Genomic DNA, 27,679 nt, shown 5'->3' with positions numbered 1-27,679 from the left:
GGGGGGGCGGGGGGGGGGTGGGGGGGGCCTGGGTGGGGGCGGGGGGGGGGAGGGGGGGGGGGGGGCTGGGGGGGGGGGGCTGGGGGGGGGGGGGTGGGGGGGGGGGGGGACCGGGAGGGGGCCTTGGGGGCTGGGGCTGGGAGGGGGGGGGGCTGGGGGGCTGGGGGGTCGGGGGGCTGGGGGCGGGGGCTGGGGGGGGGGGGGGGCGGGGGGGGGGCTGGGGGCGAGGGGCTGGGAGGGGCGGGGGGGGGGGGGGGTCGGGGGGGTGGGGGGGGGGGGGGGGGGGGGGGGGGTGGGGGGGGGGGGGGGGGGGGGGGGGGGGGGGGGGGGGGGGGGGGGGGGGGGGGGGGGGGGGGGGGGGGGGGGGGGGGGGGGGGGGGGGGGGGGGGGGGGGGGGGGGGGGGGGGGGGGGGGTGGGGGGGGGGGGGGGGGGGGGGGGGGGGGGGGGGGGGGGGTGGGGGGGGGGGGGGGGGGGGGGGGGGGGGGGGGGGGGGGGGGGGGGGGGGGGGGGGGGGGGGGGGGGGGGGGGGGGGGGGGGGGGGGGGGGGGGGGGGGCTGGGGGGCTGGGGGGGGGGGGGGGCCCTGAGGGGAGGGGGGGGCGTGGGGGGGGGGGAGGGGGCCTAGGGGGGGGGGCGGGAGGGGGGGGGGGGGGGGGGGCCTGGGTGGGGGGGTGGAGCTGGGGGGGGCTGGAGGGACTGTGGGGGGGGGCCGGTGGACGGGGGGGGGGGGGGCTGGGGGGGGGCTGGGGACTGGGGGGGGGGGGGGAGGCTGGGGTGGGGGGGGAGCTTGGGGGGGGGGGGGCCTGGGGGGGGCGGGGGGGGGGGGGGGGGGGGGGGGGGGGGGGGGGGGGGGGGGGGGGGGGGGGGGGGGGGGGGGGGGGGGGGGGGGGGGGGGGGGGGGGGGGGGGGGGGGGGGGGGGGGGGGGGGGGGGGGGGGGGGGGGGGGGGGGGGGGGGGGGGGGGGGGGGGGGGGGGGGAGGGGGGGGGGGGGGGGGGGGGGGGGGGGGGGGTGGGGGGGGGGGGGGGGGGGGGGGGGGGGGGGGGGGGGGGGGGGGGGGGGGGGGGGGGGGGGGGGGAGGGGGGGGGGTGCGGTGGGGGGGGGGGGCAGCACCCATGGGTGTCGGGGGGGAGGGGGAGGGCACCCCTGACGGCTCTGGGGGTCCCTGCTGCTGGGCGAGGCAGCTGGAGGACCTTGAGGTGGGGTTGGGGAACCTCGGCGGGGAGCTGGAGGACCTTGGGTGGGGTTGGAGGACCCATGGGTGAGTGCTGGAGGACCTCAGGTGGGTGCTGGAGAACCTTGGGTGGGTGGTGGAGGACCTTGGGTGGGTTGGAGGACCCGTAGGTGGGTGGTGGAGGACCTCGGGTGTGGCTGGAGGACTTTGGGTGGGTGCTGGAGAACCTCGGGTGGGTGTTGGGAGACCTTGTGGTGAGTCTGGAGGACCCATGGGTGGGTGCTGGGCGGACTTCAGGGTGGGTTAGAGGTCTTTGGGTAGCAGCTGGAGAACCTTGGGTGGGGCTGGAGGACCTTGGAAGGGCCTGGAGGACCTTGTGATGGATGCTGGAGGACCTTGGGTGGGGTTGAAGGACCCAGGGGTGGATGGTGGGTGAGTTTGGGTGGAGTCAGTGGTCTTTGGGTGGGTGCTTGAGAACTTTGGGTGGGGCTGGAGGACCATGGGTGGGGCTTGGAAGACCCAGGGGTGGGGTTTGGAGAACTCTTGTATGGGTGCTGGAGGACTTGGGGGTGGGGTTGGAGGTCTCTGAATGGGTGCTGGAGAATCTTGGATGGGGCTGGAGGACCCATGGGTGGGTCTGGCGGCCGTTGGGTGGAGTTTGAGGACCCATAGGTGGGTGCTGGAGAACCTTGGGTGGGTGCTTGGAGGACTTTGGGTGGGGGTTGGAGGTCTCTGGATGGGTGCTGGAAGACTTGGGTGGGGTTGGAGGACCCATAGGGTGGGTCTGGCGGATGGTGGGTGGAGTTTGAGGACCCATAGGTGGGGCTTGGAGGACTTTGGGTGGAGTTGGAGGTCTCTGGATGGGTGCTGGAGGACCTTGGGTGAGGCTGGAGGACCTTGGGTGGGACTGGAGGACCCATAGGGTGGGTGCTGGAGAACCTTGGGTGGGTGCTTGGAGGACTTTGGGTGGGGTTGGAGGTCTCTGGATGGGTGCTGGAAGACTTGGGTGGGGTTGGAGGACCCATAGGTGGGTCTGGCGGATGGTGGGTGGAGTTTTGAGGACCCATAGGTGGGGCTTGGAGGATTTTGGGTGGGGTTGGAGGTCTCTGGATGGGTGCTGGAAGACTTGGGTGGGGGTTGGAGGACCCATAGGTGGGTCTGGTGGCCGTTGGGTGGAGTTTGAGGACCCATAGCTGTCTGCTGGAGAACCTTGGGTGGGTGCTTGGAGGACTTTGGGTGGGGTTGGAGGTCTCTGGATGGGTGCTGGAGAACTTTGGGTGAGGCTGGAGGACCTTGGGTGGGACTGGAGGACCCATAGGTGTGTGCTGGAGAACCTTGGGTAGGGTTTGGAGGACTTTGGGTGGGGTTGGAGGTCTCTGGATGGGTGCTGGAAGACTTGGGTGGGGTTGGAGGACCCATGGGTGGGTGTGGCGGCCGTTGGGTGGAGTTTGAGGACCCATAGGTGGGTGCTGGAGAACTTTGGGTGGGGCTTGGAGGACTTTGGGTGGGGTTGGAGCACCCTCAGGTGACGCCACGGGTCCAGCAGCCATCTTGGCCCGCCCTCCCCGTTGCCGCTCTGCCATCTCCCGTAGGGTTGGAGGACCTGGGGGTGGGCTCGGAGGAGCGCGGTGGTCCCGGAGCACCCCTGGCGGTCAGGGTGGGGCCGACGGCCATCTTGCCCCGCCCCCCCAGGCCCGCCTGACCTGCCCGTGCTGCAACGCCCGCAAGAAGGACGCCGTCCTCACCAAGTGCTTCCACGTCTTCTGCTTCGAGTGCGTCAAGAGCCGCTACGACACCCGCCAGCGCAAGTGCCCCAAGTGCAACGCCGCCTTCGGCGCCCACGACTTCCACCGCGTCTACATCAGCTGAGCCCCGCGCCCGCCCCGCGGCGCCCCGCGGGTGCCCCGTGCTCAGCGGCGGGGGCTCCCCGGCCCGCCGCGGGGCTCGGAGCTGGGTCAGCGCCGCCCTGGAGGACCGCGGTTTTCTCCGTGTCTGTGTTGGGTGAAGCCCGTGGTGACCCTCGGCCACCCGTGGGTGCCCCACGAGACCTGAGGCTGCCCCGCAGCACCCAGGGGTGCCCCCTGCTGGCCCCGCCCCCCCCTTGTCCCACCCAATAAAGCGCTTGGAGCTGTGACCGTGGCTGCCGGGGGGACCCGGGCTGGGTGGGGGGGTCACCCAGGGGGGTAGGGGACCATAGAGATGGGGGGGGAGAAGCTCCAGAGGGGCCACGTGGTCATAGAGACTGCGGGGAGGGGCCTAGGCTGCCCGTGGGACCATAGAGAGGTGGGGAGGAGGCTCCAGAGGGGCCGTGTGAGCATACAGATTGACGGGTGAGGGCCTAGAGTGCCCCATGGTACCATAGAGAGACGGGGAAGGGGTGCTGGAGTGTCTGCATGACCGCAGAGACTGGAAGGCAAGGGCATAGAGCATCCCATGAAACGATAGAGATGCAGGGGGAAGGGGGTCCAGAGAGGCCCTGTGACCGTAGAGTCTGAGGGGGAAGGCCTAGAGCGTCCCGTGGAACCATAGAGAGGTGGGTAAGAGGCTCCAGAAGGGCCGCGTGATCATAGAGAGGGAAGGGAGGGAGGCCTAGAGCATCCTGCGGATGCCTAGAGAGGCTGTGTAACCATAGAGACTGGGGAGGGAAGGCCTACCATAGAGACTGGGGAGGGAAGGCCTAGAGCGTCCCCTGTAATGATAGAGAGGCAGGGAAGGGTCTCCAGAAAGGCCACGTGACCACAGAGTCTGAGGGGGAGGGCCTAGAGCAGCCCAGAGATTTATGGAGAGGTGGGGAAGAGGCTCCAGGAGAGGCTGTGTAACCATAGAGACTGAGGAGGACGGGCCTAGAGCGTCCCCTGTAACCATAGAGAGGTGGGGAAGAGGCTCCAGACAGGCCATGTAACAATAGAGACTGAGGAGGGAGGGCCCAGAGCGTCACGTGGTACCATAGAGAGGTGGGGAAGAGGCCTCGGACTGTCTGCATGACCATAACAACTGACAGGGAAGGCCTAGAGCGTCCCATTGAACCACAGACACGCGAGGAAGAGGCTCTAGAGAGGCCGTGTAACCATAGAGACTGCAGGACAAGGCCTAGAGCGCCTCCTGTAACCATAGAGATGCGTGGGCATGCTGGCAACCATAGAGCCCTGGAGACCTTCCGTCCTAGAGTGTCCCACGGAGCCCATAGAGCTCGCGGACCTCCATCCTAGAGCGCCCCCCTGTAACCATAGAGACCCGTGGGTACACTGGCAACCATAGAGACGCGTGGGTACACTGGCAACCATAGAGCCCTGGAGGCCTTCCGTCCTAGAGCGTGCCCTTTAACCATAGAGACACGTGGGCACGCTAGCAACCATAGAGCCCTGGAGGCCTACCGTCCTAGAGCGTGCCCTGTACCCATAGAGACGCGTCAGCACTCTGGCAACCATAGAGCCCTGGAGGCCCTCTGTCCTAGAGCGCCCCTGTAACCATAGAGCCCTGGAGGCCTCCCGCCCTAGAGCGTCCCCGCGGAGGCCATAGAGTTGCGAACGGGATGGAGAGGCCGGAGGACGCCGCCGCCCCCCCCCCCGCTCTGCCGCGAGCTGTGGGGGGTCCCGCGAGGCCGCCCGTTACGTGGGGGGGGACCGGGGGGGGCTCCGGCGCCTCCTCCCCCCGGGGCCTCCCCCCCCTCGGGCCTGCGCCGCGCGGTCGCCGTGAGAGGGGGGAGCTTGGGGGGGGGGGGGGGTTATTGAGGTCTTGGGGGGGGTCCGGGGGGGGTCTTAGGGGATCGTGGGGCGTCCTAGGGGGGTCCTGGGGGGTTATTGGGGTTCGCGGGGGGGTTAGGGGGTCGGGGAGGGGTCCGGGCGGGGTTATTGGGGTCCGGGGGGGGGTTTTAAGGGGTCGTGGGGAAGATATTGGGGGGCTTAAGTGGTCCTGGGGGGATCCGGGGGGGGCTTAAGGGGTCCTGGGGGCGTCCTAGGGGGGTCCTGGGGGGTTATTGGGGTTCGGGGGGGGGGTTAGGGGGTCGTGGGGGGGTCCCGGGGGGGGTTATTGGGGTGCTGGGGGAGTTTGGGGGGTTTTGGGGGTCCGGGGGGGCCCTGGGGGGGTCTTAAGGGGTCGTGGGGGGGGTCCAGGGGGGGTTATTGAGGTCCTTGGGGGGCTTAAGGGGTGGAGGGGGGGGGGTTATGGGGGTCCCGGGGGGGTTACTGGGGAGCTGGGGGATCCTGGGGGGTCTTAAGGGTCGTGGGGGGGTCCGGGGGGGGTTATTGGGGGGCTGCGGGGGGTCCTGGGGGGGTTATTGGGGTCATGGGGGGGGGTTATGGGTCGTGGGGGGGGGGTCGGGGGGGTTATTGGGGTCTGGGGGGGGTCCGAGGGGGGTTATTGGGGGGCTGGGGAGGGCAAATGGGGTCCTGGGGGGGTCCGGGGGGGGTTATTGGGGTCGTGGGGGAGATATTGGGGGGGGGGGGTCTTGGGGGGGGTTCTGGGGGGACTGGGGGGGGGCAAATGGGATCCCTGGGGGGGGGGGGGGGTGTCCCTGGGGGGGAATTTTGGGGTCCTGGGGGGGATTTTGGGGGTCCTGGGGGGGTTGGGGGGTCCCTGGGGGTCCCTGACCCCCCCCTCGCCCCCCCCCCCAGCGGGTGCTGCTGCCCCAGGGGTACCCCGAGAGCGTCAGCCCCGACTACCTCCAGTACCAGTGCTGGGACGCGCTGCAGGTGGGACTGGGGAGCACTGGGAGGCACTGGGAGGGGGGCGGGGGGCACTGGGGGGGGCGGGAAAGAGCACTGGGAGGGCACTGGGAGGAGATTCAGAGGCACTGGGAAGGACTGGGAGGGAACTGGGAGCCACTGGGAGGGAACTGGGAGGGACTGGGAAGGACTGGGGGTCAGTGGAAGGTAAGTGGGAGCCACTGGGAGGTGTTTGGGGGCTACTGGGGGGACTGGGAGGTAACTGGGAGGGAGAGCAGAAGGGAAGGAGTCACTGGGGGGTAACTGGGATGTAACTGGGAGTACTGGGATGGACTGGGGGTCAGTGGAGGGTAACGGGGAGGCACTGGGAGATGTCTGGGGAGTACTGGGAGGGGACTGGGGGGGACTGGGAGGTAACTGGGAGAAAGGGTGGGAGTGAGGGGCTCACTGGGGGGTAACTGGGATGTAACTGGGAGTACTGGGATGGACTGGGGGTCAGTGGAGGGTAACGGGGAGGCACTGGGAGGTGTCTGGGGAGTACTGGGAGGGGACTGGGGGGGACTGGGAGGTAACTGGGAGGGAGAGCAGAAGGGAAGGAGTCACTGGGGGGTAACTGGGATGTAACTGGGGGTCAGCGGAAGGTAACTGGGAGGCACTGGGAGGTGTCTGGGAGCTACTGGGGGGGGACTGGGATGTAACTGGGAGTCAGTGTGGGAGTGAGGGGGCTCACCGAGGGGTAACTGGGATGTAACTGGGAGTACTGGGATGGACTGGGGGGGACTGGGAGGTAACTGGGAGTCAGTGTGGGAGTGAGGGGCTGACCGAGGGGTAACTGGGATGAACTGGGCAGTAACTGGGAGCACTGGGCAGGCGCTGTGCAGCACCCTGGCGGGCGCGCTGGCCGCCCGCGCCGTGCTCCAGGCCGTGGGGGTGGGGGACGGAGCCGCCACCGTCACCGGGGCCGCCCTGACCTGGGTGCTGCGCGGTGAGTGCCAAAACGCCCCGCTTCCACCCCAAAATGTGCTCTGGTGACCCCAAATCCCCCAGTTTCACACCGAAATCCCCATTTTCACCCCCAAAATCCCCATTTTTCACCCCAAAAATCCTCATTTTCACCCCCAAATCCCCATTTTCACCCCAAAATGGCCCAGTTTGACCCCAAAATCCCCATTTTTCACCCCAGAATCTCCCAGTTTGACCCTCAAATCCCAATTTTTCACCCCAAAATGGCCCACTTTGACCCCAAAATATGCTGACAACCCCAAAATCCCCATTTTCACCCCAAAATTTCCCAGTTCGACCCCAAAATCCCCATTTTTTGCCACAAAATCCCCCAGTTTTACCCCCAAATCCCCATTTTTCACCCCAAAATCTCCCAGTTTGACCCCAAAATCCCCCATTTTCACCCCAAAATCCCCATTTTCACCCCAAAATCTCCCAGTTTGACCCTCAAATCCCAATTTTTCACCCCAAAATGGCCCAGTTTGACCCCAAAATATTCTCTGACGACCCCAAAATCCCCATTTTCACCACAAAAATCCCCATTTTCACCCCAAAATCCCCATTTTCACCCCAAAATGGCCCAGTTTGACCCCAAAATCCCCATTTTTCACCCCAGAATCTCCCAGTTTGACCCTCAAATCCCAATTTTTCACCCAAAATGGCCCACTTTGACCCCAAAATATGCTGACAACCCCAAAATCCCCATTTTCACCCCAAAATTTCCCAGTTCGACCCCAAAATCCCCATTTTTTGCCACAAAATCCCCCAGTTTTTACCCCCAAATCCCCATTTTTCACCCCAAAATCTCTCAGTTTGACTCCAAAAATCCCCATTTTCACCCAAAAAATCCCCATTTTCACCCCAAAATCCCCATTTTCACCCCAAAATCTCCCAGTTTGACCCTCAAATCCCAATTTTTCACCCCAAAATGGCCCAGTTTAACCCCAAAATATTCTCTGATGACCCCAAAAATCCCCATTTTCACCCCAAAATCCCCATTTTCACCCCAAAATTCCCCAGTTTGACCCTCAAATCCCAATTTTTCACCCCAAAATGGCCCAGTTTGACCCCAAAATATTCTCTGATGACCCCAAAATCCCCAGTTTCACCCCAAAATCCCCATTTTCACCCCAAAATCTCCCAGTTTGACCCTCAAATCCCAATTTTTCACCCCAAAATGGCCCAGTTTGACCCCAAAAAATTCTCTGACGACCCCAAAATCCACATTTTCACCACAAAAATCCCCATTTTCACCCCAAAATCCCCATTTTCACCCCAAAATGGCCAAGTTTGACCCCAAAATCCCCATTTTTAACCCCAGAACTGCCCAGTTTGACCCCAAAATCCCCATTTTTCACCCCAAAATCTCCCAGTTTGACCCCAAAATCCCATTTTTAACCCCAGAACTGCCCAGTTTGACCCCAAAATCCCCATTTTTCACCCCAAAATCTCCCAGTTTGACCCCAAAATGTGCTCTGACGACCCCAAAATCCCCATTTTCACCCCAAAATCCCCCAGTTTGACCCCAAAATCCCCATTTTTCACCCCAAAATTCCCCATTTTTCACCCCAAAATCCCCATTTTCACCCCAAAATTCCCCAGTTTGACCCCAAATTCCCCATTTTCACCCCAAAATCCCATTTTCACCCCAAAATTCCCCAGTTTGACCCCAAAATCCCTATTTTTCACCCCAAAATATCTTGGTTTGACCCCAAAATCCCCACTTTTCACCCCCAAAACCCCCAGTCTGACCCAAAAATCCCCATTTTCCACCCCAAAATCCTGCCTGGATCCCAAAAATCCCCATTTTCACCCCAAATTCTGCTGCAGCACCCCCAAAATCCCCCAATTTTACCCCAAAATCTCATTTGGGCCCCAAAAATGCCCAGTTTGACCCCAAAATGTCTTGGTGTGACCCAAAAATCCCCCAGTTTGACCCCAAAATGTGCTCTGGTGACCCAAAATCCCTCTTTTTCTCTCCAAAATCCCCAATTTGACCCCAAAATCCCCATTTTTCACCCCAAAAATGTCCCAGTTTCACCCCAAAATGTGCCTCAGAATCCCCAAATCTCCCCATTTCACCCCAAAATCTGCTCCAGCGCCACCAAAACCCCCCTGTTTCACCCCAAAATCCCACCTGGACCCCAGGAACCTCCCTTTTCACCCCAAAATCCCCCAGTTTGACCCCAAAATCCCCATTTTCACCTCAAAATCTCCCACTTTGACCCAAAAATCCCCCTTTTTTGCCCCAAAAATCCCCCAGTTTGACCCCCAGACCCATCTGTGACCCCAAAATCCCCATTTTTCACCCCAAAATCTCCCAGTTTGACCCTCAAATCCCCATTTTTCACCCCAAAATGGCCCAGTTTGACCCCCAAAATCCCCATTTTTTGCCCCAAAATCCCCTAGTTCTGGCCCAAAATTTCCCAGTTCGACCCCAAAATCCCCCATTTTTCACCCCAAAATCCCCATTTTTCACCCCCAAAACCCCAGTCTGACCCAAAAATCCCCATTTTTCACCCCAAAATCCACATTTTTCACCCAAAAATCCACATTTTTCACCCCAAAATCTCTCAGTTTGACCCTCAAATCCCCATTTTTCACCCCAAAATTCCCCAGTTTGACCCAAAATCCCCATTTTTCACCCCAAAATCCCACCTGGATCCCCAAAATCCCCATTTTTCACCCCAAATTCTGCTCCAGCACCCCCAAAATCCTCCTATTTTACCCCAGAATCCCCTTTGCACCCCAAAAATGCCCGTTTTGGCCCCAAAACGTCCTGGTGTGACCCCAAAATGTCCTGGTTTCACCCCAAAATTTCCCAGTCTGACCCCAAAATTTCCCAATTTGACCTCAAAAATCCCCATTTTCACCCCAAAATCCCCCAGTTTGACCCCAAAATGCCCCTTTTTTGCCCCAAAAATCCCCCAGTTTGACCCCCCAAACCCATCTGTGACCCCAAAATCCCCCAGTTTCACCCCAAAATCCTCCCATGACCAAAATCCTCCGTTTTCACCCCAAAATTCCTTCCAGACCCAAAATCCCCCGGTTTACCCCAAAACTGCTCTGGACCCAAAATCCCTCACTTTCACCCCAAAATCCCCTGGACCCAAATTCCCACTTTTTCACCCCAAAATTCTCCAGACCCCAAATCCCTCCATTTCACCCCAAAATCCCCCAGACTCAAAATCCCCTTTTTTCACCCCAAAATGCCCCCATGACCAAAATCCTTCAGTTTCACTCCAAAATCCATCTTTACCCAAAATCCCCCTTTTTCACCCCAAAACACCTCATCCCCCAAATCCCCCAGTTTCACCCCAAAATCCCCCGGACCCAAAATCCCCCATTTTCACCCCAAAATCCTCCGGACCCAAAATCCCCCAGTTTCACCCCAAAACCCCTCTGTACCCAAAATCCCCTGATTTCACCCCAAAACAGCTCGTGCCCCAAATCCCCCATTTTCACCCCAAAACGCCTCTGTACCCAAAATCCCCCTTTTTCACCCAAAACACCTCATCCCCAAAATCCCCCATTTTCACCCCAAAATCCCCCAGACCCCAAATCCCCCATTTTCACCCCAAAACCCCTCTGTACCCAAAATCCACCAATTTCAACGAAAATTCCTCCGGTGACCAAAATCCCCCATTTTTACCCCAAAACACTTTGTACCCAGAATTGCCTGTTTTCACCCCAGAATCCCCCGGACCCAAAATCCCCCGTTTTCACCCCCAAATCCCCGTTTTCACCCCAAACGCCCCCGGACCCAAACCCGCCGGTTTTCACCCCGAATGCGGTGCCCCCTGCAGACGGGGGGGGGATGGTGACGCGCGTCGCCTTCGCCTGGCTCCAGGGGTGAGCGCGGGCACTGGGGGGGACTGGGAGGGACTGGGAGGGACTGGGAGGGACTGGGGGGCACTGGGGGGACTGGGAGGGACTGGGAGGTGGAACTGGGAGGGACTGGGAGGGACTGGGGGGACTGGGATGGGACTGGGATGGGACTGGGAGCACTGGGAGGGACTGGGAGCACTGGGAGCACTGGGATGGGACTGGGAGCACTGGGAGGGACTGGGAGCACTGGGAGGGACTGGGAGGGACTGGGAGGCGGCACAGGGATGGGACTGGGAGGGACTGGGAGCACTGGGATGGGACTGGGAGGTGGCACTGGGAGGGACTGGGAGGTGGAACTGGGACTCACTGGGAGCACTGGGAGGGACTGGGGGCACTGGGATGGGACTGGGGGGACTGGGAGGGACTGGGATGGGACTGGGAGGGACTGGGAGCACTGGGAGGGACTGGGAGGGACTGGGAGGTGGAACTGGGACTCACTGGGAGCACTGGGAGGGACTGGGGGCACTGGGATGGGACTGGGAGCACTGGGAGGGACTGGGAGGGACTGGGAGGTGGAACTGGGAGGGACTGGGAGGGACTGGGAGGTGGAACTGGGACTCACTGGGAGCACTGGGAGGGACTGGGGGCACTGGGATGGGACTGGGGGGACTGGGAGGGACTGGGATGGGACTGGGAGGGACTGGGAGCACTGGGAGGGACTGGGAGGGACTGGGAGGTGGAACTGGGACTCACTGGGAGGGACTGGAGGCACTGGGATGGGACTGGGAGGGACTGGGGGGACTGGGATGCACTGGGAGGGACTGGGAGCACTGGGAGGTGGAACTGGGAGGGACTGGGAGCACTGGGAGGGACTGGGAGGGACTGGGAGCACTGGGAGGTGGCACTGGGAGGGATTGGGAGCACTGGGAGGGACTGGGGGGACTGCGAGGGACTGGGAGGCGGCACTGGGATGGGACTGGGAGGGACTGGGAGCACTGGGAGGGACTGGGATGGGACTGGGAGGGACTGGGGGGACTGGGAGGGACTGGGGGGACTGGGAGGGACTGGGAGGCGGCACTGGGAGGGACTGGGAGGGACTGGGGGGGACTGGGAGCACTGGGAGGGACTGGGAGGGACTGGGAGCACTGGGAGGGACTGGGGGGACTGGGATGGGACTGGGAGGGACTGGGGGGACTGGGATGGGACTGGGAGGGACTGGGGGGACTGGGAGGCACTGGGAGGGACTGGGAGGCGGCACTGGGAGGGACTGGGAGGGACTGGGGGGACTGGGAGCACTGGGAGGGACTGGGGGGACTGGGATGGGACTGGGAGCACTGGGAGGGATTGGGAGCACTGGGGGGACTGGGGGGACTGGGAGCACTGGGAGGGACTGGGAGGGACTGGGAGCACTGGGAGGGACTGGGGGGACTGGGAGGGACTGGGATGGGACTGGGAGCACTGGGATGGGACTGGGAGCACTGGGGGGACTGGGAGGGACTGGGGGGACTGGGAGGGACTGGGAGGCGGCACTGGGAGGGACTGGGAGGGACTGGGAGCACTGGGAGGGACTGGGAGGGACTGGGGGGACTGGGAGGTGGCACTGGAGGCACTGGGAGGGACTGGGAGCACTGGGGGGACTGGGAGGCGGCACTGGGGGCACTGGGAGGGACTGGGAGCACTGGGAGGGACTGGGAGGTGGCACTGGGGGCACTGGGAGGGACTGGGAGCACTGGGAGGGACTGGGAGGGACTGGAAGGGTGGGCACTGGGAGGGACTGGGAGGCGGCACTGGGAGGGACTGGGAGCACTGGGAGGGACTGGGAGCACTGGGGGGACTGGGAGGGACTGGGAGCACTGGGAGGGACTGGGGGGACTGGGAGGGACTGGGAGGTGGCACTGGGAGGGACTGGGAGCACTGGGAGGTGGCACTGGGAGGGACTGGGGGGACTGGGAGGGACTGGGAGCACTGGGATGGGACTGGGAGGGACTGGGAGCACTGGGAGGGACTGGGGGGACTGGGATGGGACTGGGAGGGACTGGGGGGACTGGGAGGGACTGGGAGGCAGCACTGGGAGGGACTGGGAGGGACTGGGGGGACTGGGAGGTGGCACTGGGGGCACTGGGAGGGACTGGGAGGGACTGGGAGCACTGGGATGGGACTGGGAGGGACTGGGTGGGAGGCGGCACTGGGAGGGACTGGGAGGTGGAACTGGGACTCACTGGGAGGGACTGGGAGGCGGCACTGGGAGGGACTGGGAGGGACTGGGAGCACTGGGAGGGACTGGGAGGGACTGGGAGGTGAAACTGGGACTCACTGGGAGGGACTGGGAGGGACTGGGAGGAGGGACTGGGAGCACTGGGAGGGACTGGGAGGTGGAACTGGGACTCACTGGGAGGGACTGGGAGGCGGCACTGGGAGGGACTGGGAGCACTGGGAGGACTGGGAGGCGGCACTGGGACTTACTGGGAGCACTGGGAGGCGGCACTGGGAGGGACTGGGACTCACTGGGAGGTGGCACTGGGATGCACTGGGAGGTGGAACTGGGACTCACTGGGAGCACTGGGAGGGACTGGGAGGGACTGGGAGGTGGAACTGGGAGCACTGGGAGGGACTGGGAGGTGGCACTGGGATGGGACTGGGAGGGACTGGGAGGGACTGGGAGCACTGGGACGGTGGCAATGGGAGGGACTGGGAGCACTGGGAGGGACTGGGAGGGACTGGGAGGTGGCACTGGGAGGGACTGGGAGCACTGGGAGGGACTGGGAGGTGGCACTGGGATGGGACTGGGAGGGACTGGGAGCACTGGGAGGTGGCAATGGGAGGGACTGGGAGCACTGGGAGGTGGCACGGGGACTTACTGGGAGCTCATGGAAATCACTGGGACTTACTGGGAGCTACTGGGATGCACTGGGAACACTGGGAGGTGGAACTGGGAGCTACTGGGAGGGACTGGGACTCACTGGGAGCACTGGGAGGTGGAACTGGGAGCTACTGGGAGGGTCTGGGACTCACTGGGAGCACTGGGGGGCGGCACTGGGAGGGACTGGGAGCTCGTGGGAGTCACTGGGACTTGCTGGGAGCTACTGGGAGCACTGGGAAGTGGGACTGGGACTTACTGGGATGCACTGGGAGGTGGGACTGGGAGCACTGGGAGGCAGCAGTGGGAGCACTGGGAGCTACTGGGAGTTACTGGGAGGAGCGGGGGGTTGACTGGGAGGCATCACCGGGCCTTACTGGGAGCTACTGGGCCTTACTGGAGCACTGGGATCCCCCCCCCCCCTCGCAGGAGCCGCCTGGACTGCGAGGCCAAGCAGTGGCGGTGAGTCCCCGCCCCCTCGTGGCCCCGCCCCCCTCGAGGCCACGCCCCCCCCGCCGCCGCGCCTCTCTCACCGCCCCCGGCGGGGAGGCCCCGCCCCCTCGAGGCCACGCCCCCCCCAGCCGCGCCTCTCTCGCCGCCCCCGGCGGGGAGGCCCCGCCCCCTCGAGGCCACGCCCCCCCCCGCCGCGCCTCTCTCGCCGCCCCCGGCGGGGAGGCCCCGCCCCCGGCGCCCACGTGACGCGAGGCCCCGCCCAGGCTGGCGGCGGACGTGCTGAATGACGTCGCGCTCGTGCTGGAGCTGCTGGCGCCCGCCTGGCCGCGCGCCGGCCCCGCCCTCCTGACGCTGGGGGCCGCCGCCAAGGCAAGGCCCCGCCCACCGCCCCGCCCACCGCCCCGCCCACCGCGCCTGACGTCAGCGGGCGGGGGCGAGGCAGCGCGGGTGGGGGGGGCGCTGGGGGATGCTGGGGGGATACTGGGGGGTACTGGGGGGATACTGGGGGGTACTGGGGGGATACTGGGAGGCACTGGGGGGTACTGGGAGGCACTGGGGGGATACTGGGAGGGTACTGGGAGGTACTGGGGGGATACTGGGAGGCACTGGGGGGATACTGGGGGGGGTACTGGGAGGCACTGGGGGGATACTGGGAGGCACTGGGGGGATACTGGGAGGCCCCGGGATGATACTGGGAGGCGCTGGGGTGCTACTGGGAGCCCTGGGGTGGTACTGGGAGGCCCTGGAACTTACTGGGAGGCCCTGGGGTGATACTGGGAGGCCCTGGGGTGCTACTGGGAGGCCCCGGGGTGCTACTGGGAGGCCCTGGAACTTACTGGGAGGCCCCGGGGTGATACTGGGAGGCACTGGGTGGTACTGGGAGGCCCTGGTGTGCTACTGGGAGCTACTGGGAGGCCCCGGGGTGGCACTGGGAGGCACTGGGAGGCCCCGGGGTGGCACTGGGAGGCCCTGGAACTTACTGGGAGGCCCTGGGGTGATACTGGGAGGCCCCGGGGTGGTACTGGGAGGCCCTGGGGTGGTACTGGGAGGCCGTGGGGTGCTACTGGGAGATACTGGGAGCTACTGGGATGCCCCGGGGTGCTACTGGGAGGCCCTGGGGTGCTACTGGGAGGCCCTGGAACTTACTGGGAGGCCCTGGGGTGATACTGGGAGGTCCTGGGGTGCTACTGGGAGATACTGGGAGCTACTGGGAGGCCCTGGGGTGGTACTGGGAGGCCCTGGGGTGATACTGGGAGGCACTGGGTGCTACTGGGAGGCCGTGGGGTGCTACTGGGAGATACTGGGAGCTACTGGGAGGACCCGGGGTGCTACTGGGAGGCCCTGGGGTGCTACTGGGAGGCCCTGGGGTGATACTGGGAGGCACTGGGAGCTACTGGGAGGCCCCTGGGGTGGTACTGGGAGGCCCTGGGGTGATACTGGGAGGCCCTGGAACTTACTGGGAGGCCCCGGGGTGGTACTGGGAGGCCCAGGGGTGGTACTGGGAGGCCGTGGGGTGATACTGGGAGGCCCTGGAACTTACTGGGAGGCCCTGGGGTGATACTGGGAGGCACTGGGTGCTACTGGGAGGCCGTGGGGTGCTACTGGGAGATACAGGAGGCCCCAGGGTGGCACTGGGAGGCCCTGGGAGGCCCCGGGAGGCGTGGCCAGGCGGTGCCCCGCCCCCAGGGCGTGGTGGGCGTGGCGGGCGGGGCCACGCGGGCGGCGCTGGCCGTGCACCAGGCCCGCAGGGACAACGTGGCCGACGTGGCCGCCAAGGACAGCAGCCAGGTGGGCAACTGGGAGCACTGGGAGGGACTGGGAGGGGCCGGCGGGGGAGGGGAGGGGCTGGGAGGGCGGCTGGGCTGGACTGGGAGGGACTGGGAGGGCAACTGGGCTGGACTGGGAGCACTGGGAGGGCAACTGGGCTGGACTGGGAGGCACTGGGAGGGGACTGGGAGGGCAACTGGGCTAGACTGGGAGGCACTGGGGTGATGGGGAGGGGCTGGAGGGCAGCTGGCTGGACTGGGAGCACTGGGAGGGGACTGGGAGGGCAAGTGGGCTGGACTGGGAGCACTGGGAGGGCAACTGGGCTGGACTGGGAGCACTGGGAGGGCACTGGGAGGGTAAATGGGCTGGACTGGGAGGGACTTGGAGGGCAACTGGGCTGGACTGGGAGGCACTGGGGGTGATGGGGAGGTGCTGGAGGTCAACTGGCTGGACTGGGAGGGACTGGGAGGGCAAGTGGGCTGGACTGGGAGCACTGGAGGGCACTGGAGGGCAAGTGGGCTGGACTGGGAGCACTGGGAGGGCACTGGGAGGGCAAGTGGGCTGGACTGGGAGCACTGGGAGGGCAACTGGGCTGGACTGGGAGCACTGGGAGGGCACTGGGAGGGTAAATGGGCTGGACTGGGAGGGACTTGGAGGGCAACTGGGCTGGACTGGGAGGCACTGGGGGTGATGGGGAGGTGCTGGAGGTCAACTGGGCTGGACTGGGAGGGACTGGGGGTGATGGGGAGGGACTGGAGGGCAAGTGGGCTGGACTGGGAGCACTGGGAGGGCACTGGGAGGGTAAATGGGCTGGACTGGGAGGGACTGGGAGGGCAGCTGGGCTGGACTGGGAGCACTGGGAGGGCACTGGGAGGGCAAGTGGGCTGGACTGGGAGCACTGGGAGGGCACTGGGAGGGCAAGTGGGCTGGACTGGAGCACTGGGATGGCAACTGGGCTGGACTGGGAGGGACTGGGGGTGATGGGTGAGGTGCTGGAGGGCAACTGGCTGGACTGGGAGCACTGGGAGGGGACTGGGAGGGCAAGTGGGCTGGACTGGGAGCACTGGGAGGGCAACTGGGCTGGACTAGGAGGGACTGGGAGGGCAACTGGGCTGGACTGGGAGCACTGGGAGGGGACTGGGGGCAAGGGGGAGGGGCTGGAGAGCAACTGGGCTGGAGTGGGAGCACTGGGAGGGCAACTGGTCTGAACTGGGATGACAACAGGGTCGTACTGGGAGGGGACTGGGGATAATGGGGAGGAGCTTGAGGGCAACTGGGCTGGACTGGGAGTACTGGGAGAGGACTGGGAGGGGACTGGGGGCCACTGGGAGGGACTGGGCGCACTGGGGGGGGGGTGGGGGCGGGGTTACTGGTGTTACTGGTGCCGTACTGGTGGGGACTGGGCAGGAGACGCTGGTGAACGTGGCGGGGCTGCTGCTGGCGCTGCTGCTGCTGCCGCTGCTGGAGGGGCGGCCGGGGTGAGCCCCGGGGCATGCCGGGAAGGGGGCGGGGCCTGGGAGGGGGCGGGGCCTGGGGAGAGGGGGCGGGGCTTCGGAAAGGGGGCGGGGTCTGGGGAAGGGGTGTGGCCTCGGGAGAGGGATGTGGCCTCTGGGAGCCTTTAGGGAGAGGGGGGTAGGGTGGGTTGGGGGCGTGGCCTCAGGGAGGGGGCGTGGCCTATGTGGAAGGGGGTGTGGTCAGGGAAAGGGGGCGGGGCCTGAGGAAGGGGGCGGGGTCTGGGGAAGGGGTGTGGCCTCGGGAAAGGGATGTGGCCTCTGGGGAGCCTTTAGGGGGAGAGGGGTAGGGTGGGTTGGGGGCGTGGCCTCTGGGAGGGGGCGTGGCCTCTGGGGGAGGGGGTGTGGCCTCTGGGGAAGGGGGGCCTGGAAAGGGGGTGTGGTTGGGGAAGGGGGTGTGGCCTGGAAAAGGGGGTGTGGTCTCTGAGAAGCCTTTAGGGAGAGGGAGGTAGGGCGGGTTGGGGGTGTGGCCTCTGGGAGGGGGCGTGGTCACTGCGAGTGGGCGGGGCCTCCGGAAAAGGGCGGGGCCTTGGAGGGAAGCTCTGGGGAGAAAAGGGGGGCGTGGCCTCGGGGAAGGGAGGTGGGCCCCAAAAGGGGTGGGGCCTGTGGGAGGGGGCGGGGTCTTTCGGCGAGGAGTGGGCGTGGCCTCCTAAAATTGGCGCGGAGGGGCGTGACCTTAAGGGAAGGGGGCGTGGCCTCAGGAGTCCGGGGGCGGGGCAAGGCGGGGCTTTGGGGAAGGGGGCGTGGCCCGTCAGCGAGGGGGGCGCGGCCTCGGCGGGGCGGGGCTGTTCCAGCGGGGGGGCGGGGCTTTATGGGTGGGTTTCTCAATGGAGGGGCGGGGCTTGGGGAGGGGGGAGCTCCAGGGCGGGTTTGGGGGGTCCAGGGGGGGGGTCTGGGGGGGGTGTGGGGTCCCCCCTGGGTGGGGGGGGTCCTTGGGGTCCCCCCCGGGGTTTTGGGGTCCCCCCCGGGGGCTGATGGGAGTTTTGGGCCCCCCCCCCCGGGTGCTCATGGGAGTTCGGGGGGGATTTGGGGGTCCCCCGGGGGTCTGGGGGGGGGGTTTTGGGGCCCCCCCTGGGTGGGTGGGGTTTTGGGGTCCCCCCCGGGTTTTGGGGTCCCCCCCGGGGTTTTGGGGTCCCCCCCGGGGGCTGATGGGAGTTTTGGGCCCCCCCCCGGGTGCTCATGGGAGTTCTGGGGGGGATTTAGGGGTCTGGGGGGGGGGCTTGGGGTCCCCCCTGGGTGGGGGGGGTCTTGGGGTCCCCCCCGGGGTTTTGGGGTCCCCCCCGGGGGCTGATGGGAGTTCGGGGGCCCCCCCCGGGTGCTCATGGGAGCTCTGGGGGGGATTTAGGGGTCTGGGGGGGGGGGGTTTGGGGTCCCCCTGGGTCGGGGGGGTCTTGGGGTCCCCCCCGGGTTTTGGGGTCCCCCCCGGGGGCTGATGGGAGTTTTGGGGGCCCCCCCCCGGGTGCTCATGGGAGTTCTGGGGGGGATTTGGGGGTCTGGGGGGGGGGGTTTGGGGCCCCCCCTGGGTGGGGGGGTTTTGGGGTCCCCCCCGGGGTTTTGGGGTCCCCCCCGGGTTTCGGGGTCCCCCCCGGGGGCTGATGGGAGTTTTGGGGGCCCCCCCCCGGGTGCTCATGGGAGTTCTGGGGGGGATTTAGGGGTCTGGGGGGGGGGTCTTCGGGTCCCCCCCGGGGTTTTGGGGTCCCCCCCGGGTTTTGGGGTCCCCCCCTGGTTTTGGGGTCCCCCCCGGGTTTTGGGGTCCCCCCGGGTTTCGGGGTCCCCCCGGGGGCTGACGGGAGTTGGGGCCCCCCCAGGCTGACGGGGGGGGCGGTGGTGCTGCTGCTGGGGACCCACCTGGGGGCCAACCTGGGGGCGCTGGGGGCCCTGCGGCTCCCGACCCTCAACAGGCCCCGCCTCCGCCTGGCGCTGGGCGGGGCCTTGAGGGGCGGGGCCGCGGGGGGCGGGGCCTGGGCCGCAGGGGGCGGGGTCATCGCTGTGCCCGGGCCTGACGACGTCAACCCCCGCGAGCCGCTGCTGCCCGGTGAGCCCCCCGCCCCCCCCAGTGTCACCCAGTGCCACCCAGTGTCACCCCCAGTGTCACCCAGTGTCCCCCAGTGCCACCCAGTGTCACCCAGTGTCACCCCTGGGGTCACCCAGTGTCACCCAGTGTCACCCAGTGTCCCCCAGTGTCACCCCTGGGGTCACCCAGTGTCACCCAGTGCCACCCAGTGCCACCCGGTGTCACCCCCAGTGCCACCCAGTGTCACCCCCAGTGTCCCCCAGTGTCACCCAGTGTCCCCCAGTGTCACCCAGTGTCACCCCCAGTGTCACCCAGTGTCCCCCAGTGTCACCCAGTGTCACCCAGTGTCACCCCCAGTGTCACCCAGTGTCACCCAGTGCCACCCAGTGTCACCCAGTGTCACCCCTGGGGTCACCCAGTGTCACCCAGTGTCACCCAGTGTCCCCCAGTGTCACCCAGTGTCACCCAGTGCCACCCAGTGTCACCCAGTGTCACCCCTGGGGTCACCCAGTGTCACCCAGTGTCACCCAGTGTCCCCCAGTGTCACCCCTGGGGTCACCCAGTGTCACCCAGTGCCACCCAGTGCCACCCGGTGTCACCCCCAGTGCCACCCAGTGTCACCCCCAGTGTCCCCCAGTGTCACCCAGTGTCCCCCAGTGTCACCCAGTGTCACCCCCAGTGTCACCCAGTGTCCCCCAGTGTCACCCAGTGTCACCCAGTGTCACCCCCAGTGTCACCCAGTGTCACCCAGTGCCACCCAGTGTCACCCAGTGTCACCCCTGGGGTCACCCAGTGTCACCCAGTGTCACCCAGTGTCCCCCAGTGTCACCCAGTGTCACCCAGTGCCACCCAGTGTCACCCAGTGTCACCCCTGGGGTCACCCAGTGTCACCCAGTGTCACCCAGTGTCCCCCAGTGTCACCCCTGGGGTCACCCAGTGTCACCCAGTGCCACCCAGTGCCACCCGGTGTCACCCCCAGTGCCACCCAGTGTCACCCCCAGTGTCCCCCAGTGTCACCCAGTGTCCCCCAGTGTCACCCAGTGTCACCCCCAGTGTCACCCAGTGTCCCCCAGTGTCACCCAGTGTCACCCCTGGGGTCACCCAGTGTCCCCCAGTGCCACCCAGTGTCCCCCAGTGTCCCCCAGTGTCCCCCAGTGTCACCCAGTGTCACCCAGTGTCACCCAGTGTCACCCACCCACCCCATCACCCCCCCCCCAGTGTCCCCCAGTGCCCCCCCATCACCCACCGCCCCGCGCCCATCCCCTCCCCCGCCTCACCCTGCCGCCCCGATGACGTCACCGCCCCGATGATGACGTCATCGCCCCGACGATGACGTCACCGCCGTCACCGCAGGCTTCAGCACCCGCCTCACCCTGCACCTGGGTGCCCCCCTGCACCGGCTGGTCCAGAGGTGGGGGGGTCCCGGGGGGGTCCCGGGCGTCTGGGGGGGACCCAGGGGGGACCCCAGAGCTTGGGGGGGGACCCTGGGGGGTCCCAGGCATCTGGGGGGGACCCAGGAATTCGGGGGGGGCACCCAGGGGGGACCCCAGAGCTTGGGGGGGGACCCAGGAGTTTGGGGGGGACCCAGGAGTTGGGGGGGGGCACCCAACGGGGGTCCCAGAGCTTGGGGGGGGGACCCAGGAGTTGGGGGGGGGCACCCAGGGGGGGGACCCCAGAGCTTGGGAGGGGACCCAGGAGTTTGGGGGGGACCCAGGAGTTGGGGGGGGGGCACCCAAGGGGGGTCCCAGGTGACGGGGGGGGACCCAGGGGGGACCCTGGTGTCTGGGGGGGACCCTGGCATTTGGGGGGGGGGTACCCGGGGGGGGACCCCAGAGTTTGGGGGGGCACCCAAGGGGGGACCCTGGTGTCGGGGAGGGGACCCAGGGGGGACCCCAGAGCTTGGGGGGGGGGACCCAGGAGTTCGGGGGGGACCTGGGGGGACCCCGAGGGGACCCCAGAGTTTGGGGGGGGGGGGGCCCAGAGCTTGGGGGGGGGTCCCAGGTGTCTGGGGGGGGACCCTAGGGGGGACCCCAGAGCTTGGGGGGGGACCCAGGAGTTTGGGGGGGTCCCAGGTGTCTGGGGGGGGGACCCAGGAGTTCAGGGGGGACCTGGGGGGACCCCGGGGGGAACCCAGAGCTTGGGGGGGACCCAGGAGTTGGGGGGGGGGCACCCAAGGGGGGTCCCAGGAGTTGGGGGGGGTCCCAGGGGGGACCCTAGAGCTTGGGGGGGGACCCAGGAGTTTGGGGGGGACTCAGGAGCTGGGGGGGGGCACCCAAGGGGGGGTCCCAGATGTCTGGGGGGGGGACCCAGGGGTTGGGGGGGACCTGGGGGGACCCCGGGGGGACCCCAGAGTTTGGGGGGGATCCCAGGTGTCTGGGGGGGGGGACCCAGGGGTTGTGGGGGGACCCAAGGGGGGACCCAGGCGTCCGGGGTGACCCCGGAATTTGGGGGGGGGGTACCCGGGGGGGGACCCCAGAGTTTGGGGGGGACCCTGGGGGGAACCCCACAATTTGGGGGGGGGGACACCCAGACATCTGGGGGGGGAACCTGGGGGGACCCAAAGCTTGGGAGGGGGAGGACCCAGGAATTCGAGGGGGGCCTGGGGGGACCCCGGGGGGACCCCAGAGTTTGGGGGGGGGGACCCAGAGCTTGGAGGGCGACCCAGGTGTCTGGGGGGGGTCCCAGGTGTCTGGGGGGGGACCCTAGGGGGGACCCCAGAGCTTGGGGGGTGGACCCAGGGGTTGGGGGGGGACCCGGGGGGGACCCCAGAGTTTGGGGGGGACCCTGGGGGGAGCCCCACAGTGGGGGGGGCGGGGGGGGGACCCAGGCATCCGGGGGGGGAACCTGGGGGGACCCCAAAGCTTGGGAGGGGGGGGACCCAGGAATTCGAGGGGGGCCTGGGGGGACCCGGGGGGGGACCCCAAAGTTTGGGGGGGGCCCCCCACCCTTACCCCCCCCCCCCCCAGCGAAGCCGAATTGAAGAAGGCGCTGGAATGCGGCGCCGAAGATTACGTCATCGTGCTCCGCCCCTCGGAAGGTGGGGACCCCCCGGGGGGGGGGAGGGGGGGGGACACCCCCATATAGGGGTGGGGGGCACCCATCTGCCTAGGGTGGTCCTAAACCCCCCGGCGGGGGGGGTCCCTGGGTGCCCGGAGCGGCCCCAGACCCCCGGGAAGGACCCAGGCGCCTGGGTGACACCCCCCCCCCCCCCAACTTTCAGGCTGGGTGGGGGTGGGGCTGCGGCGGGGGGCCCCCCCCGACGCCCCCCTGCGAGCCTGCGCCCAGGCCCTGCTGCTGGAGGAGCTGCTGGGGCCCGACCTCCCCCCGGGGGCACCCATGGGTGCTGCCCTGCGCCCCCTCCAGCAGCGCCTGCGACGCTGCCGTGAGCCACCAGGGGGGGCTCGCGTCCTTCGGGGGGGCCCGGGGGGGGGGGGGGGGGGCGGTCCCTGGGTGGGGATGGGTGGGGTTTGGGCGTCCTAGGGGGGGTTGGGGGTCCCTAGGGGGGTTTTGGGGGGTCCCTATGGGGGTTCGGGGGTCCCTAGGGGGGTTTGGGGGTCCCTGGGGTCCTTTTGGGGTCCCTAGGGGGGTTTGGGGGGGCCCTGGGTGGAGATTGGGGGTCCATGGGGGGGGGGGGTTGGGGGTCCCTAGAGGGGGTTTTGGGGGCCTGGGGTCCTTTTGGGTGTCCCTAGAGGGGTTTGGGGGTCCCTGGGGTCGTTTTGGGGGGGTTTTGGGGGCACTGGATTCCTTTTGGGGGTCCCTAGGGGGATTTGGGGGGGCCCTGAGGTGTTTCTGGGGGGGGGTTTGGGGGCCCTGGGTTCCTTTTGGGTGTCCCTAGGGGGGTTTGGGGGTCCCTGGGGTGTTTCTGGGGGGGTTTGGGGGTCCCTGGGGTCCTCCTGGGGGTCCCGAGGGGAGGTTAGCGAGGGCCTTGAGGGGATTTGGGGGGTCCCTAGAGGGGGTTTGGGGGGGGCCCCTGGGGTGGAGATTGGGCATCCCTGGGGGGGGGGTGGGGGGTCCCTAGAGGGGTTTTGGGGGCCCTGGGGTCCTTTTGGGGTCCATAAGGGGATTTGGGGGGGGCCCCTGGGTGGGTTTTGGGTGTCCTTGGGGGGGTTGGGGGTCCCTAGGGGGGTTTTGGGGGGTCCTTGGGTGTTTCTAGGGGGGGGTTGGGGTGCCCTGGGGTCCTTTTGGGGGTCCCCTAGAGGGGGTTGGAGGGGCCCTGGGTGGAGACTGGGTGGTCCTGGGTGGGGTTTGGGCGTCCTAGGGGGGGTTGGGGGTCCCTGGGTGGGGTTTGGGCGTCCTAGGGGGGGGTTGGGGGTCCCTGGGTGGGTTTTTGGGTGTCCTTAGGGGGGTTGGGGGTCCCTAGGGGGGGTTTGGGGGTCCCTGGGGGTGTTTCTGGGGGGGGGTTGGGGTGCCCTGGGGTCCTTTTGGGGGTCCCTAGGGGGTTGGGGGGGGCCCTGGGTGGAGACTGGGTGGTCCCCTGGGTGGGGTTTGGGCATCCTTGGGGGGGTTGGTGGGTCCCTAGGGGGGGGTTGGGGGGGCCCTGGGTGGGGTTTTGGGCGTCCTTGGGAGGGTTGGGGGTCCCTAGGGGGGGTTGAGGGGGGCCCTGGGTGGGTTTTTGGGCATCCTTGGGGGGGTTGGGGGTCCCTAGAGGGGTTTTGGGGGCCCTGGGGTCCTTTGTGGGGGTCCCTAGAGGGGTTTGGGGGTCCCTGGGGTCGTTTTGTGGGGGGGTTTTGGGGGGCACTGGATTCCTTTTGGGGGTCCCTAGGGGGATTTGGGGGGACCCTGGGGTGTTTCTGGGGGGGGGGTTTGGGGGCCCTGGGTTCCTTTTGGGTGTCCCTAGGGGGGGTTTTGGGGGTCCCTGGGGTGTTTCTGAGGGGGGATTGGGGGTGCCCTGGGGTCCTTTTGGGTGTCCCTAGGGGGGTTTGCGGAGGCCCTGGAGGGGATATGGGGGGTCCCTGGGTGGAGATTGGGGGGTCCCTGGGGGGGGTGGGGGTCCCTAGGGGAGTTTTGGGGGTCCCTAGGGGGGTTTGGGGGGTCCCTGGGGTGTTTCTGGGGGGGGGGTTGGGGGTCCCTGGGGGTTTTTGGGCATCCCTGGGGGGGGTTTGGGGGGCTCCTAGGGGGGGTTTTGGGGGTCCCTGGGGTGTTTCTGGGGGGGGTTTGGGGGTCCCTGGGGTCCTTTTGGGTGTCCCTAGGGGGGTTTGGGGGGTCCCTGGCGGGGGGGTTGGGGGTCCCTAGAGGGGTTTGGGGTGCCCTAGGGTCCTTTTGGGGGTCCCTGGGGTGTTTTCTGGGGGGGGTTTGGGGGGTCCCTGGGGTCCTCCTGGGGGTCCCGAGGGAGGTTAGCGAGGGCCCTTGAGGGGATTTGGGGGGTCCCTAGAGGGGGGTTTGGGGGGGCCCTGGGTGGAGATTGGGCATCCCTGGGGGGGGGTGGTGGGGGTCCCTAGAGGGGGTTTTGGGGGCCCTGGGGTCCTTTTGGGGGTCCATAAGGGATTTGGGGGGGCCCTGGGTGGGTTTTGGGTGTCCTTGGGGGGTTGGGGGGTCCCTAGGGGGGTTTTGGGGGGTCCTTGGGGTGTTTCTAGGGGGGGGGTTGTGGGTGCCCTGGGGTCCTTTTGGGGGTCCCTAGAGGGGGTTGGGAGGGGCCCTGGGTGGAGACTGGGTGGTCCCTGGGTGGAGACTGGGTGGTCCCTGGGTGGGGTTTTGGGCGTCCTAGGGGGGGTTGGGGGTCCCTGGGTGGGTTTTGGGGCGTCCTTGGGGGGGTGTGGGGTCCCTAGGGGGGGTTTGGGCGTCCCTAGGGGGGTTTGGGGGTCCCTGGGGTGTTTTCTGTGGGGGGGGGTTGGGGTGCCCTGGGGTCCTTTTGGGGGTCCCTAGGGGGGTTGGGGGGGGCCCTGGGTGGAGACTGGGTGGTCCCCTGGGTGGGGGTTTGGGCATCCTTGGGGGCGTTGGGGGTCCCTAGAGGGGTTTGGGGGTCCCTGGGGTCCTTTTGGGGGTCCCGAGGGAGGATAGCGAGGGCCCTGGAGGGGATTTGGGGGTCCCTAGAGGGGGTTTGGGGGTCCCTAGGGGGGTTGGGGGGGCCCTGGGTGGAGACTGGGTGGTCCCTGGGTGGGGTTTGGGCATCCTTGGGGGGGTTGGGGGTCCCTAGGGGGGGTTGGGGGGGGCCCTGGGTGGTTTTGGGCGTCCTTGGGGGGGTTGGGGGTCCCTAGAGGGGTTTGGGGGTCCCTGGGGTCCTTTTGGGGGTCCCAAGGGAGGTTAGCGAGGGGCCCTGGAGGGGGATTTGGGGGTCCCTAGAGGGGGTTTGGGTGGTCCCTAGGGGGGTTTGGGGGGGGCCCTGGGTGGAGATTGGGGGTCCATGGGGGGGGGGTGGGGGTCCCTAGAGGGGTTTTTGGGGGGCCCTGGGGTCCTTTTGGGGGTCCCTAGAGGGGTTTGGGGGTCCCTGGGGTCCTGTTGGGGGTCCCTGGGTCTGTTTGGGGGTCCCTGGGGTCCTTTCGGGGGTCCCTATGGGTGTTTGGGGGGGGCCCCTGGAGGGGATTTGGAGATCCCTGGGTGGAGATTGGGGGTCCCCTGGGGTCCTTTTGGGGGGGGGGTGTCCCCTGGAGGGGGTTGGGGGGGGTCCCTGGGGGTGATTTGGGGGGGGGGTTGGGGGGTCCCTAGGGGGGGTTGGGGGGTCCCTGGGGGTGATTTTGGGGTCCGGGGGGTCAAATCCGGGGTCCCTGGGGGGCAAATTTTGGGGGGTCCGGGGGGGTAACGGGGTGCCCCCCCCTCCCCCAGCGCCGGGGGCGGTGCCCTGGGGGGTCCGTGGCCGAGAGCTCCCGCCTGTGGCGCACGCTGGGCCCCGCCTTCCTGCGCGGTGCGTGGCGTCACGCGTGTTGTCGCGTGTTGTCGCGTGTTGTCGCGTGTTGTCGCGGGTTATCGCGGGTTATCGCGTGTTGGGGCTGGGGTCGCGCCCCCCCAGATCCTCCCAGCCCCCCCTTTTCCTCCGGGTCATCACATGTCATCGCGTGTCGTCACGTGTTGACGCGTGTCGTCATGTTTTGTCACATGTCGTCACATGTCGTCATGTGCTGTCATGTGTCGGTGCTTGGGCCACGCCCCCAGATCCTCCAGCCCCCCCTTTTCCTCCAGGCCGTCACGTGGTGTCGCGTGTTATCACGTGTTATCACATGTTATCACATGTCGGGGCTGGGGAGTGTCATCGCATGTCGACACATGTCGTCATGTTTTGTCACATGTCGTCGCGTGTTATCGCGTGTCGGTGCTTGGGCCACGCCCCCAGATCCTCCCAGCCCCCCCTTTTCCCCCGGGCTGTCACATGTCGTCGCGTGTCATCGCGTGTCGTCGCGTGTCCACCCCGTGCCCCCCTCCCCGTGTCCCCCCCCCGTGTCGCGGCGCCTCCCCGTGACATCACACCGCGTCGCGGCGTGGCCCCGCCCCCGCCCCGTCGTGATGTCACACGCAGCGTCACGTGACGTCACGCGTGCCGTCCCCGCCCCCCCCGCAGGGCTGGAAGCCGCCGGGTGGGAGGACGCAGCGACACCTCCTGGCCCTCGACGAATGGCAGCTCGAGTGGGCGGGGCCGGGGGGCGGGGCCTCCAAGGACGAGCCCCGCCCCCGCTGAGCGGCTCCGCCCAGCGCCGGATCGGCCCGAAGCGGGCGGGGGAGGGGCGAAAAGACCGGTTTTCGACGGCGGGGCCAAAAGCGCCGATTTGGGGACGTTGCTAAAAATGTGGAGTTTCAGAACGAGGCGTTTTGGGGTCATTTTGGGGGGATTTTGGTGAAATTTGGGGCGTTTGGCGGGGATTTGGGGGCGTTTGGGCAGAATTTGGGGCGTTTGGGGGGGGTCTGAGGCGTTTTGGCAAAATTTGGGGCATTTGACAGGAATTTGGAGGAAATTGGAGGAATTTTGGTGAAGTTTTGGGTATATGAGCAGAATTTTGGGGAAATTTTAGGGAATTTTGGGGAAATTTTAGGGAATTTTGGGGAAACTAGGGAATTTTGGTGAATTTTAAGGCATTTTGGGGAAATCTGTGTCAGTTGAGAGGAATTTGGGTCATTTGGGGAGACTTTGAGGCATTTTGGCAGAATTTTGGGGCATTTTTGGTGGAATTTGGTGCATTTGAGTGGTATTTTGGGGAATTCTAAAGCATTTTGGTGAAATTTCGGCCAGTTGAGAAGAATTCGGGGCATTTGGGGCATTTTGAGGCAATTTGGCAGAATTTGGGGGGATTTGGGGTGTTTTGATGGATTTTAAGGCGTTTTTGTGGAATTTGGGGTATTTGAGAGAAATTTGGGGAAATTTTAGGGAATTTTGAGGAGTTTCAAGGCATTTTGGCGAAATTTGGGTCAGTCGAGAGGAATTTGGGTCATTTGGGGAGATTTTTAGCCAAATTGGCAGAATTTGGGGGGATTTGGGGGTATTTTGAA

At 66.7% G+C, this 27,679-nt stretch overlaps 1 protein-coding gene across 1 annotated transcript; it reads left to right on the top strand.

Annotated features, from left to right (window-relative positions):
* Positions 1–4,152: 4,152 nt before the first annotated feature.
* Positions 4,153–26,995, top strand: RUSF1 (RUS family member 1). Its single transcript, XM_075411959.1, is given in 17 exon segments — positions 4,153–4,275; positions 4,669–4,863; positions 5,785–5,862; positions 6,706–6,820; positions 10,644–10,689; positions 13,952–13,984; positions 14,239–14,344; positions 15,662–15,763; positions 17,150–17,220; positions 19,062–19,288; positions 20,621–20,678; positions 22,234–22,304; positions 22,488–22,649; positions 26,027–26,046; positions 26,048–26,105; positions 26,757–26,779; positions 26,781–26,995. Coding segments are annotated over 17 exon segments (1,581 nt in total). The 3' UTR covers positions 26,874–26,995.
* Positions 26,996–27,679: the final 684 nt, after the last annotated feature.

The sequence above is a fragment of the Opisthocomus hoazin genome, unplaced genomic scaffold (genome assembly GCF_030867145.1).
Source record: "Opisthocomus hoazin isolate bOpiHoa1 unplaced genomic scaffold, bOpiHoa1.hap1 HAP1_SCAFFOLD_209, whole genome shotgun sequence".
NCBI lineage: Eukaryota > Metazoa > Chordata > Aves > Opisthocomiformes > Opisthocomidae > Opisthocomus > Opisthocomus hoazin.
Note: the sequence above shows the minus strand (reverse complement) of the source record. Positions and strands in the feature narration are given on the sequence as shown.